At 23.9% G+C, this 14,359-nt stretch overlaps 1 protein-coding gene across 2 annotated transcripts in view; it reads left to right on the top strand.

Annotated features, from left to right (window-relative positions):
- The window catches only part of LOC136985502 (cell adhesion molecule Dscam1-like), a 54,336-nt gene that overhangs the window by 22,181 nt on the left and 17,796 nt on the right, over positions 1–14,359 (top strand). For both annotated transcript variants that reach the window (XR_010882347.1, XM_067282797.1), the window contains exons 8-14: positions 209–370; positions 9,276–9,560; positions 9,630–9,749; positions 9,934–10,107; positions 11,038–11,185; positions 13,190–13,344; positions 13,907–14,038. Coding sequence is in view for 1 of the 2 variants with exons in the window: in XM_067282797.1 (XP_067138898.1) it covers positions 209–370; positions 9,276–9,560; positions 9,630–9,749; positions 9,934–10,107; positions 11,038–11,185; positions 13,190–13,344; positions 13,907–14,038 (1,176 nt within the window). In the remaining variant the exon portion in view is untranslated. The remainder of the gene's footprint in view (positions 1–208; positions 371–9,275; positions 9,561–9,629; positions 9,750–9,933; positions 10,108–11,037; positions 11,186–13,189; positions 13,345–13,906; positions 14,039–14,359) is intronic.

Raw genomic sequence — 14,359 nt, 5'->3', positions numbered from 1 at the left:
TTTCTAATTTAACTTTTTTCACAACTTTCGAAAGTTAAATTATATCTAGACGAATTCGGGTATAATTTAGTATATAAAATTTTATCAAGATCGATATCGTTACTGTGTAACGATAATTACTTTTTCTCGTTTTGTTGTATATAAACCGCAACATTTCTGTATATGCTTACGTATTAATGTATCGCTAGAAATTTATTTTATTTAACAGACGGTAGAATTCTTCCGCATAACCACAGACAGAGAAGTTTTAACAATGGCACGCTGGTTATTCAGGAAGTGCAGAAAAGAAACGACGGAGGACGATACACCTGTATTGCTGAAGACAACAAAGGGAGAAGTGCCCGCAGGGATGTCACCATGACTATTATGGGTGAGTTTATGACATTACTTCTTAAGTGAGTGCTTCGTTGTATGCTGCTAGCTCGACAGAAACACTTTCTACAACTAATTGTTGTCCAAGTTAATAGTTCTACCAGAAATAAGAATCTCTAGACCCTAGAGCTAAGGTATAAATAAAAAAAAAGTATATAAACGTCTTGTAAAATAGATAGAGTAAACATCTCTAATGAGGTTATATGTTTGCTTCAGACATTAAAATCTGTCATTTAATAACATTTCGTTGAGAAAAAAAATTTTGTTACTATTTTTAAAAATTTTTTAAAGTGATTTATTTTATTGATTTTTATTTTAACAGATAAAGATTATTTCTAATAATTTTTTTACATTAAATTTTTAGCAAAAAATAAAAAAAGTATATATTTTTCCTATTATATTTAAAAATTCTTCTGGTTATCCGCGATTTTTTAAAAGCTATTTAATTTCGAGTAACCAAGATGTTTTCTTTAAATGGCTTGTAGTTTACATGGTTGGAATAATATTGAATTTTTATATAAAACCACTCGGGAAGTTAAAATTTATTTAAGAAAAAAGAAATGAATTTTTATGCGTTTTATTGAATTAAAAAACAAAGAAAAAAAGAAGAATTTTAACAAACTAGGTGAAATGTTTTAGATGTAAACAACTAAAATGGAATATTGAGCCAAGATTAGAATGAGAGCGCAAGAACAAAATGCATTTTCAATTATAATCCATTTTAAGAAGGGTCGAGTTTTAAAAAAAAAGTAAATTTTTATTAAATTAAGTATTATGTAATTTCACAAAGATTTATATTTTTGTTTAGTTAAAAAGAAAGATTTAGATTTCAATGTTTCGTGTACGACGAAAGAATTTAATCTGTGTAAATAAGTTTAAAATTCTACTAAGATAAGGGCGTTAATTATTTTGAAAATTGAATATTCGCTGAATATTATACATAAAGTTTTTTTTTTCCTAATAAGAAATTGATAAAAATAGAAAGAAAAATAAAGGATAAAATATAACAACAATCATCTGAGAATTTGAATTAATAGCTCTCAACTTACGACTATTAGAAACATAATCTAGGAAGCATTGTGAGATTCAAAGGTTTTATACTTTCATAATAGAGATGACGCTTTCCATTATTATACTTTCAGCTGTATCTATTTGCTAGGTTTGAACGGTTTTGTATTTAGAAAAAATCGTTCCATTCTTTACATTAAAAATAGTACAGAGATGCTTAAATTTGTAGAAAAATTTTCCATCTTCTAAACGTAAATCGAGAAAGGGAGGTCGATATTACTAGAAAGGATTCCATTTAATGAATAATAATAATTATTATTTAAAATATTAATTTTATTAGATTTTGATTTAAAATTATCAAACAAAAGATAATGATATTTAAATATTTTATGAATATAGAATCTAGACTTTTCATTATTAGACGAAAATTTTTATTTTTAGAAATATGTATGTAAACAAGTTGTCAAACTAAATTAATTTATTTTTCCTTTAAAAAAAACGTTAATTTACATGCATGTTATTTGTAATATTTAGAAGGAAAAAAAAATAAAGAAAAAAACATTGTAGTGGATTAAAATTCAGATTTTAGAATATAATTTTTTTTTTACATGTAAACTTTTACATGTGCTTATAACACTGTGTTTAAGAATGGTACTGTAATATATACTTTTCTATTTAGGCCGTTTACAGAAATCAATAATATATAATAATGTAATTTATTTATTAATAAATTTTTCAATTTCTTGATAAAAGTATATTATAATTACGTATAAATTCATATTATGTATGCATATTTGTCTAATGCTACTTCTGTAATAATAAATCTATTTATATTTAACACACATTTATGATTAGAAATATATTATTATTATTATTAAATAATTGTATTTTCCGTTATTTCTTATAATTATTTTTGTATTTTAAAATGTATAATAATATTAGAGTCGCAAATTAGTGAATCGCGGACCCCTTATTATTTTCTATTCATTATAAGAGCCGTATTTTTAAAATAATTTCGACATTTCTAATGGAATTATCAATTAAAAATTGTTAACAAAATAGCATTTTAAGCATTACTTTGTATACATTATTATAATATATACGAGTAAGATTCTTTTATCTGAAAGTTTTGTTATAAATTATTATTGAAATATTATCGTTCGAGTCGATGTGTCGTTAATTTTAGAAAATATTGTAAAAATTATTCATAATTTTATTGTAAAATGCATGAAATATATTCTAAAAATAACATTTTTTCAATATATCGATTGTTTAAAATTATCATGAGTTTTTTTTTCCTTTAATTTATTTACGCAACGAAACTTCAAAGTTGCATAACGTTAAAACGAATTATTTTACTTGAAAATTAAAAAAAAGTGTGAATTTTTTACATGTAATTGCTTCATATATAAGTGCAGTGCAATTGATTAGATTTTCCATTAGATATTTTTGACATATAGAGCGTTACTGACAGACAATTATCAAATATTGATAAAATGTAATATGTTAGAATTCGATTATATCCTAGAAAAATATCTTAATATTATTTGCAAACACGTGATTATTTATTTAAAAGATAAATTTGAAGTCTTTTATAGAAGAATAAATATTTAGTAATAAATTTATATAAAAAATATATTTATATATTTAGATTTTTATTTCATGAATTGAAGAAATAAATAAGTTTAATTTTGTTTTCTAACCAATCTAATTAATTACATCTGATATTGTTTTTAAATAAGAATAAAATTAAATTATTTGCATTATTGATAATGGTTTTTCCACATATTTAGATAGAATTATATAATTTAACTTTGCACTTAACAAATTAGTATATCAAGGGAAGGAAAAATAGAATTTTTAGTTTAAAAAAACTCAATTTTAATGAACTTTATCTAAATTCAATTAATTAATTTATAGAATTTTTTAAAAATATATATAAGAGAAATGTAGAAAATTTGATGTTTCCTTTCGTAAATGCAAAAAGAAAAATAACGTGTAAAATTCTTATTTAAATGAAATTCAAATGTTAGAAATTTAAAATAATTTTCATTCGCGTGTTGTACAAGTTTGAAAATTATATATTTTAAGAAGAAAAGAGAGAAATATTTGAAAAAAACAAAAAGTAAAAAATAAGATATCCAATAATGGGGAATAATGGGGAAAATATTTGCCGAAATACATCAAAACAGGATAGTGGATGAAGAGATATAACAGACCAATGTCACAGATATGTGGACACTGTCATCTAGTAGGAAGACATACCAAAGTCCTGGATACTCAAAATACCTTAAATTCCGAGAATAACTTGTGCTGACCTGATTGTATCTATGGATACGTACATATATCTTGTGACAGAAGCACGAGAAAGGTTTTTAATGCAACCATTAGATTCTTTATCCGAACGTATTTATTACATTCGAGATTTATTAAAACGTAAGGTTTTGTTGAAATATGCAGATAAAATAATTAACTAATTAAGCGAAAACGTTAAGAATATTATCGTGCATTAATATGGCTCTATTCATTATAATAACTGCAGACATTTAAATCAGTGCATTCCTTTCTGTAGATGTAACTAATTCAATTAGTATTATTCTACACTAAACAGGAAATGGAAATACTTTTGGTAATTTAATGACGATTTATAATCTGTAAAAAGTTGTTTTAAACATTCGAAATCTTTTAAAAATTAACATTGTTTCCAGCGAGACATTAAAACCAGAATTTTAATGCCTTTGTTCATTTGAAAAACAAGATTTTTATTGATGCATTGCCTTTTATTTTCTCAGTTTGTTACACGTTTTGCAAATCAAACCAATATCGTTAAGAAAGTTCTATAAAAATTTCAAATAATGTGCCATTAAATATTCGTGTTTTCTTCATTTTTAAGCTTTTAAATTTCCGCTAATGCTTAATGTAGTGGTCCATTTTTGTTGCCAGTTATTACTTATAATTTATGATTAAATTTAAGTCATTTTGTTGTTTAATTATATAATTTTATAAATTTTATTCATTTAACTAATTAATGTATATATACATAGAAGTTTGATAAGAAAATTAAATTATTTAATAACATTTAAATTTATGTTTGAAAACTGTGTTGATGAGTATTTATAATTTTAATTAATGACGATTAACATAAGTAAAATTATGCTAAACTTACTCTTAATTATAATTACTTTATTAAATTGTTTCCTGGCGCTAAAGAGTTGCTTTGTATTATTTTTACATTTCATTTCTTTAATTAAAGACTCGTATAATTATATACAATTACTTTTATATATAAAAATTGTTTATTTAAACTAGAAACTTGCTGTATTCATATAAGATAAATTTACATTTTAAAACTAATTAACAATTTTAATTATAATTTAATATTTTTCTTTTGGTTTACATTAAAACTCTAATTTAAAAGGTGAAGAAATTACAATTTTTAAACGAAACCGTATCAATTTTAAATGTTTTAATGGAAGAAATTTAACTGTTTTTATAATATAATTATACCATAAAAACATTTCAACTTGTTTGATGTTTTAATCAAAGTAGTATACGGTTTGTATAACTTCATACAAGTTAGAAATCCACACAGTAATGATCTATTTAAATGTAGATCAATGTGCATAAGAATAAAGTAAAAAGATTTGCTTTAAGGAAATAGTATATGAAAAATGTAGATTAAATATTTGTTTTTAATGAGTGTCCTGCTATTTATCGAACCGTAGCTTATGCCTACATATGAACAAAGTTGTAGTTGTAATTTACGGTTTTTTTAAACGTTTGATAAGTAAAGTTTCATTCTCGAATAATTTTCAATTAAAAAAAAACCTAGGACAAAAATTTTTCAATATTAATGTTTGCTTTAGTTATTGAAAAATCAACTGTTTTTTTTATATATTTTTTATTATCTTTTTTACAAAGTAGATAATGGAATGGTATGTTTAGTATTAAAATTACACCCTATAATTACTTTCACAAATGCTGAAGCGATAATATAGAATAGTCTTATGTAATGAAGGATTTTTGTCAAATATTTTTGTTATATTTTAGTAAAAAATTCTTTCAGAAATATAGATTTTTTTTCCCCTTTCTTTTTGAAATTTTGTTGTATACGTTAAAGGAAGAAATTAAACTTGAAATAATTCAGTTTATCTTGAAATTTTAAAGATTATTTATTGTACATACAGACGTACAATCCATCCTTCAAAAGATATTTTCCTTTAAAGATTAAATTGCTTTTTTGTATGCTCAAGATTTTTTTTTTTGTAGATCTTTAGGTTGAATTTATCTAATCAAATATTTATCAATGAATACTTCATAAATAATACATACAACTAAATAAATAATTCAAGAAATTATTAAATACGGTATTCTATTGTATTAAATCTTTAAAATAGGAGTAGATATATGAAAAAAGTCTATTGTTAGAAATGTATGGAAAAATAATTTTAAAAATATAAACTTTTATATTGTTAATTATAAATTATTACGTTAAATATGACTTAATTATTTTAAAATTCTTTAAAGCTGTTACGAAATATTAATCAGTCTATAGTAATTTTTAACGGGTATCATCACTTTTTATTATTATTAAATTGATTTAAATATGTAAATTAAATATAAGATTTATAAATAAATTAATTTTTATTGAAAACGAATGAGTTTATATATATTAAATGAATATACTTTATGTGGTGATGAAGTAAATACAAGAAAAAGAAATTTATTCTTAATAAATCGAGAGAATTATTCTTTAAAATAAATTATTATACATTTTTAATACATTTTTTTTTTCAATTATTATCTCAAATATTTCTAGTAAAATTTTATTTATTTACGTGTTACTTTATAATAAATGTTATTTTATATTTTTAATTTATGAAATTATTTTAAATGATTTTTATTTTTCAATTTATACAGAATGAAATAATTTTTATATTTATAAAAGATGAGTAAGAGAGTGAGATGAAAAGTAAATATTTTTGCAATTAAAAGAAAACTTTCTTAATAAAATATTGAACTTTGTAACAATTAAATGAAAATAATATATTTAATCGAAAGGATATGTTCTCATTAACCAGAAAAGTGTTTGCAATTCAATCATATTTCCAATATCAAATTACCTATTAATCAAGTCTCCATTATTAATACAGGGTCAAAGATACTTCACATTAATGCTCTCAGACTACTTAGGTCGGATTTAACGTGAGATAATTAGTACCGGCTTTACAATAATTCTACTTTCTAAGAAAAGAAATTCGTCTCAAATATAAATTACAAAAATAAATAAAAACCACTTTCATAATTTTCATTACATTATTAGTATTATTTGTTATTATTATTATTTTTTATGAAGGGTGGAAAAACTGTTTTTATTGGAAGAAAAATTGCTTATTGTCATTTTTCTTTGGTAATCTTTATAAAATCACTAAAATTCTTAATTGGATTTTCTGATTTCACAATTTTAAAAATGAAATAAATAATGGAAATAAAAAGATTTTTGAGTATTGTGCTTAATCTGTCTTCTACCTTCTATTCTTAATTAAATGGATTCTTTTAAAAATAAAACATTTTCCTTTTCTTTGTGTTTAAGTGATTTGTTTTTATCAAAGGAAAGGATGGAAAAATATCTACAAAAATAGTGAATTTTCGAAAGGAATAATTGGAAAAAATATTTTTTCTCCTTTGTATAAAAACAACTTATTTTATATAGATTCTACCTATTTAACAATTTTAACTTTTATAAATTAAAGTCATTTATTTTAAAATTGAATTGATATTTTGTATAACTTTAAATTGTCTTTTTTGTGGGTTAGTTTTAAGAAAGATTCCTTTCTAAGTTTTTGAATTGCTTCACTTGGTTAAAGAAAAGGAATTTTATATTTTCTGAAGAAAAAAGAATTCTTAGCAGAATATTTTTTTTATTTTATTATTTTTTTCAGTCTGATATAGGCTTTGAGTTGTACTTTACTCGTGAGATGATAGGAACGACTGAATCAATCGGTACAAGTATGCTAGAATGGATATATTTACTCGGAAAGTTTTATTTGATCTTTCAACTCGAATTATATCTTTCCAATTACCTTTCATTCAATTCAATCACTTGTACAAAGATTGATCGATTGCAAATTTACTAATTGAATCTAATAAATTCTCTTTGAATGTTTCGTTAAAAAGTGACTTTTTTGTTAGAAAATGGAAGAAAATACGATCCATTTTTGTTGAAAATAATTATATAATGTTTTTGAAAGAATCGCAAATAATCAACTTTTAAAGTAGATAGTTTACTTTTCTTTAACACTAGAATATTCGGCTTTCAATGCTGCACAAGATCCACCAAATGTAAATGTAGTTGGCATTTAATTTGATTTATTCTGTTTTCACCATCCTTTTTAGCAATGCATTTGCCAGGATAATAGCAAAGACTTGCAAAAAAATAAATAAAATTAGAAAAATCGTTTTAAAATCACCCGTAAATAAATTTTAATTGAAATTACTACTAGATTTTTAGCAAGTTTCTTGTATTAAAACTTAAATTATGGCTCTTATTTTTATTATTATTATTTTATCGATAGAATATGTGGAAAATTAATTTTCTTAACATTGCAAAGATAAACACTTAATACATTTATACTTTAAAAAATTTACTGTTAAACTAAGACAAATTACTTGAAATTCCTTTACATAATTAATTAAGAAGCGAGTGAATAGATTGAGATATATTGTGAAGGTAAAACAAAACATTTTTTTAAACAATGTGCATTGTTCACCCAAAAATTATTTAGTCGTTTTAAAAGTAATTCATATTTTTTTAACGCGGAAATTAATTTAAATATTATTAAATCCAATTAAAACTTTTATAATTATGCGGAAAATAGTACAGTAAATTATCTTTAAAAATTCCTAAAAGGAATGAAATGTAGCTTTTACATCTATCGACATATCAATTGGGTCATCAGACGAATCACTTATGTCACAAATATCCTGTCAGGAATCAAATGGATCGGCTTATTTGTCTATTAACTTGTCACTATTGATAACAATCTTCTCTTTCCAATGTCAAGATTGCCAAGTTGATACAACTAAATATCATTCTTTACCTTATCTTCTAATGGTATTATTTTAATTAATTACTGCTTTTACGATTTTAAAAACTTATATAAAAATTCTAACCACAATTGTAATTGTTTTTTAAAACAATGTTTCTTATAATTAGATCTCTTTTATTGCCTTCACATAATTTTTTCTAAGTAGATAAAATCTCACTTTCGAACAATATAAAACATTTTATCAGTTTCAATTGTAATATAACTTGTTGCATTAATTTCTAGTTGGATAGGAAACAATTCTCTTTTCTAATTCTAGATTCAGTTGTATCTAATTCTATCCTTGGCAATGGCTAATTTCCACATGATTAGCAAGATGTCCTCTGGGACCTCACCTCATCATCTACAACTGTTGAGGCAATTAGTGGCCATTGAGTGGTGAATTCTCCTGTTAAGACTCATATAAAAATTTCTTAGGGGGAGAACAAGTTTCAATTTGGGATTTGTATACAATTTTATTATCATTGTGGGAACTTTTAACAACCGAAGGGTAGAGAAGAATTAGTTTTGAAATTTACAAAACTTTCTGTTGCAGAATAATCATTTATTAACTATACTCCAGGAAATTTAACAAGATTTTGTATTTGACTCATGTGAAGTTTTAAACAACTTACATAATTCTGTAGCATAATTAAACGATACTAAGTCGAATAATCACGTAATCTCCAAGAAAAATATAAATTTCACACAAAACCAAGTTTTTATCATTAAGATTTGTGTAATTGTTTATTACATTTCATATAATTCTAGACGTATAGAGCTTTTCTTTCTATTATCGCTATCTTTCAGCACCTCCAGTTCTAGTACCCTTCTTTTTTCCTACTGATCTCACCGAAGGAAGAAGAGCTAGCGTTCCTTGTGTAGTATCCGCAGGAGATCTTCCCATACAGATTCGTTGGTTGAAAGACGGTCAATCACTTTCTAAAGATTTACATGCTACAATTACAATGGCCACAGAGTTTACTTCACTTTTATCCGTACCATCCGTCTCTCAACATCACAATGGTAACTACACGTGCATTGCTAGTAATCCTGCAGCACAAACTAATTACACGGCGGTTATGGTCGTTCGAGGTAAGAAAACAAGTAATACGATATTCAATGCATTAAGAGATGGCTTAAAATAGGAAAATTTGTTTACAGTACCCCCAAAATGGAGCAAAGAACCGAATGATAAATCTGTTGTGATGGGACAAGCAGTTTTATTCGATTGTCAAGCACAAGGATTTCCTGAACCAGTTATTCGATGGAAAAAGTCTGGTGGTAAGGTATATTTATTGATTTATTTATTACGTTCATAAAACGATTTATTTTATATGAAAAATGATTATTTTTCGAAGAATATTTTCAAAAAATAAAATAAAGTAAACTATTTGTTTTTCTCTTTTTATGTATGAGAAATGGCAAAGAGGTAATTTGTTTGTTTATTTATTTTAATGCTGTGCAGGTGATTCAGAAACGGATTTTCAAGTAATTATCAGCAGTCAAAATATTCAAATATTAGAGAATGGTTCTTTGTCTATAAAAGAAAGTATAAAAGAAGACGAAGGAAATTATATGTGTCAAGCAAATAACGACGTTGGTTCTGGTCTTGGCACAGTTGTTAAATTGAATGTGCATGGTATTGTTTTCTTTATTTTTCATTAAATTATCGTTTATCAGTATTAAATTTATATAAGAAAAAAATTTTTTAAAGTAAATTTTAAAAAATAATATAATAGTTAATAAATATTTTTATAAAATTTAGTTCAGTAAACGTTAAAAAAATAAATAAATAATCTTATCTTTCTTCTTAAGTGCCAATCCGTATTCGGTACGTTAATTATAAGATAAGAGATTTCTTGTTAATTAAATAGCATAAAATATCATTAATTTATTAAAAGCTATCGACAAAATTAGTTTTTGTCAAAAGATTTCTTCAATGAGCTTTCTGGTGACATCAAAAAAATTATTTTAGAGCTATTTTCTTTCTTTTTTTTCTTTTTAATAAATTTTTACGCAGTAAAACGTATTTAAATAATTTCATCATTTTATCTTAATTTAGTTACAAAAATTACTTAATTGAATTAAATAAATCATTATTTTAAACAGCTGTCTAAAAATTAAATTATTGAAATGATTGTTTAAAATCGTACATATATGTAGAATAGGCTAAATAAATTTTCCAATAAAAATTATATACTTTAATAGATCAATGTTTCCGGTAATGAGTAGCATATTTAAATTACTTTCATGATTATTTTTTTCTTTTTCTATTCGAAAATCTAAAAATGACTTTCTTTGAGAGTTTATTAATGTCAACACGAATTATTCTTGGGCGAGGTTCATCAATAGATAATCAATCAATTGGGCGATTAATGGTTCTCTTACATGTTAATTCTAATTGTCATTGCGATAAATGAATCAAATAATTAAAGCCTGTAAATTAGTCCTTGTCGATTAACTAAAACTAATTTCGCATCTCTCGCACTTCTTCGGGATAATTGCTTGATAAATGTCTACTTCTTTAAATGATTACTTATACATTTTTAACAATTAATTTCTTCCATAGTTCCCGCTCACTTCCAGAAGAAATTTCATACAGAAACTGTTCGTAGGGGAGAATCTATAACATTAAATTGCGAAGTATTCGGTGAGAAACCTATTGCTATAACGTGGAGCAGAGACGGACATAGCTTTAATCCCGAATTCGAACCTAGGTTTGTTATATTTTTCTTACCATTTACCATTTTTATAAACTATAAAATCATTTTGTTTTTTAAAATATAGTTAAGTTAAAATATTTTCTCATTTATTTCCTGTCGAATCGAATTATTTTCAGATGGTATATTTTGTAAATAGAAGAGTATATAAGTGCTTTTAAGTGGTAAAGGTTGCGTGCTATAGATGCTATTGACAGAAAATGTTTTCTCAACACGAAATTACAACCTAAAATAGTAAATTTGAAATATTTTCAAGAAAAATATACATCAAATAGTAAAAAAAATAATCCAAACACACACGCGCGTATATATAAAACAGTTTTTTCGTACTTAACGCGAAAGTGACGATTGGTTATGGAAGAAGAGATACATTTTTTACTTTATTTTTTTATGAAAAAGTATCAACATTGAATAGATCCAATATTTTCCATCTGCTCATTCTCGTATTCCCTGCAGCAACTTTTTAAATTGGCTTCATTTTCTTTCGAACCCAACGTCCCTGGTTTAATATGTGAGAAGTGAATAAGTATTGATTGTTGATGGTACTTGTAATGAAGTAAGGACACGGATATATTAATTTTTCCTTCGAAAAATGTTAATGAAACTGTCATATCCTGTTTCGCATTGTACGCTCGATATTATTTGTTATATTATTTGTTTAATCAAGGATGACAAAAACATAAGGAGAAGAATGTAATACAAGATGTCTACTAACAACTTTTTAAAGATTTCTAAACTCTTAAACATGAAATTTATATTTAAATTTATACAGTTATATTTAAGTAAATATAATTTAATTAAAATTATTTTAAGTTGTTATAAATTTTATTTATTCTAGAAAAAAGGAAAGGAATTTAACAACAATATCGATTTTTAAAAGATAAATTGTTGTAATATATATTTAAATTGTTATTTTTCAAAGTTGATAATTTATTATTAATAAAATTGAAATTCGTTTATTTATTTTTTTTGTGATGAAGTCATTCGTTTAATGTTTCGAGATGAAATTATAATTAAATATGCGTTACGTTAAAAAAAACGTAAAATATCTATGGCATAAATATATATTTAATATTATTTTTATATTAAAATTAATATGTAATAAATTTTGTTTGTTTAAAAACTGAATTTATTCTTTAATAATAATAAAATGGAACATTATACTTGTATATATATGTATATTTATATAAATACTGTTGTAAATATAATATCTAAATTAAAATTTTATGCAAATATAAAAATTTAAAATATTACTTTTATTTTCTATAATAATAATAATAATAATTAATTGTTTAATAGTTTGTGGGTATTTTGAGAAGAATTAATCCTTGTCATTTTTAGTTACTGACATTTTCCATTAATGACTATCGATTATCGCTTCGATAGTGTAATTAAATGTAATTTATTACTGTATAGGTAACAGTTTGCTTATAATTTAATTCTACGTCATTAAAATTTAACATTTTAATATTAAAATATTATAAAATTAACTATTCTTACACCGAGTAAACCTATTCTAGCATAAATTCTTTTATCTGTAGTTTTCATTAGTTATTAAAATTAACTTTGTATTTTTCTTTAATTGGAAAAAATAAAGTAAATAGTATATATACTTATGATTAGTTTATATATATAAATATACACACAGTATATTTTTCTATTATTATATAAATTTATTAAATTAGTTTTATTTTATTTTTGTATTTTTGTTATAACTTATTCATCAAAGAACCAGTTCAAAAATGAAAAGTTCTAATTAGTCGTTTTAATTGAAATTTTTGTTTTCAATTAGTTTTAATCAAAAAGAAGAAGAACAAACAAAAATTCTAAGATGAATGATAGAAATGATAAAAAATAAACTCAACTTTAAAGACATTACTTAAAATAATGCTGCAGTCTATCACAAAATTTTCACTTATAGCTGTTATATATGGTTATTTACTACAGTATAATATGTCTGTATACGTGAATGATCTTACAATGAATACTTTTACATTCCAGATATGTATCTGAAGAGCAAATACGTACAAGCACGAGTTCTGTTATATTTACCATCCGCATTCCGTCGACAAGCAGACGTGATTCAGCTGTTTTTACATGCACAGGAGAGAATTCCTATGGAAAGGACGATACAAATTTTCAGATAGTTGTTCAAGGTAAGACGCATCTATCCATATGTCAGAAAATATAAGAGGAACCTTTTAAGATACTATCCTCAGGCTGAACATGTAGCTTCTTGTCCATTACTACAACGACATAATATTGCATCCTCCTCTTTATCGATTCAGACCAAACTGATCTATTTTTGCAAGTAAATATAATGTTAGCTGTGACTTATACCATGATGCACCGAGTGTAGATAACATGTAAACATTATCGTTATCGGTATAATAACAGTCAACATCAGGAGTTTTAATATTTAGGTAACTTCTCGTCTTGATAAACTAACACATTTAGGTAAAGCTATATATCTTCGTGTATGTTTAATGTATATATTTATAATTTAAGGAGTTCTTTCGTATAAATATTTCGGATTTTTATATAAAAATGTTTATAAATTTTCTTCTTAACGCGCTTCCGAATTCGTCACATTTGTACGTAACACTTACTAGAATGATTTTATGATTTAAAGCACTGTTAAAATAATGTTATACATTAAATAAATAGTGATGTTATTTGAAACTTTTATAAATTATAAATATTTTAAAATATTTTCAGAGACTCCAGATAAAATAACAAGCATAAATATCAACTCAAAAGCGAGTCGAAGCGTTACCATCTCCTGGTCTCCTCCTTACAGTGGAAACAGTCCTATTATTAAATATATATTGGAATATAAACAAACATCTGGTACAGAAACCTCAAATAAACTATCAGTAATCGACATAATTAAAAATTTACATAATTTTTAACCTGTAATAAATTATTTTAATAAATAATCTATAAAAATTTACATAAAATATTTTATAAATCCTATTAAGCCAAGAGAACAAAGTAATCGCGTTAACATAAACTTCTACCATTTTTCTTTTTATATTCCGAAAGTTATAAAAACTTACCGACATTTTAAAAAGATAATTTCTTATCTTATCAAATTTAAAGCATTAAGGTAAATTTTATTATATTTCCTATAAAAATAATAGCGTTGGGTTTATTTATGTTTAAAACTTA

The sequence above is a fragment of the Centruroides vittatus genome, unplaced genomic scaffold, assembly GCF_030686945.1.
Source record: "Centruroides vittatus isolate TY-2023 unplaced genomic scaffold, ASM3068694v2 contig_970, whole genome shotgun sequence".
Lineage (NCBI taxonomy): Eukaryota > Metazoa > Arthropoda > Arachnida > Scorpiones > Buthidae > Centruroides > Centruroides vittatus.
Note: the sequence above shows the minus strand (reverse complement) of the source record. Positions and strands in the feature narration are given on the sequence as shown.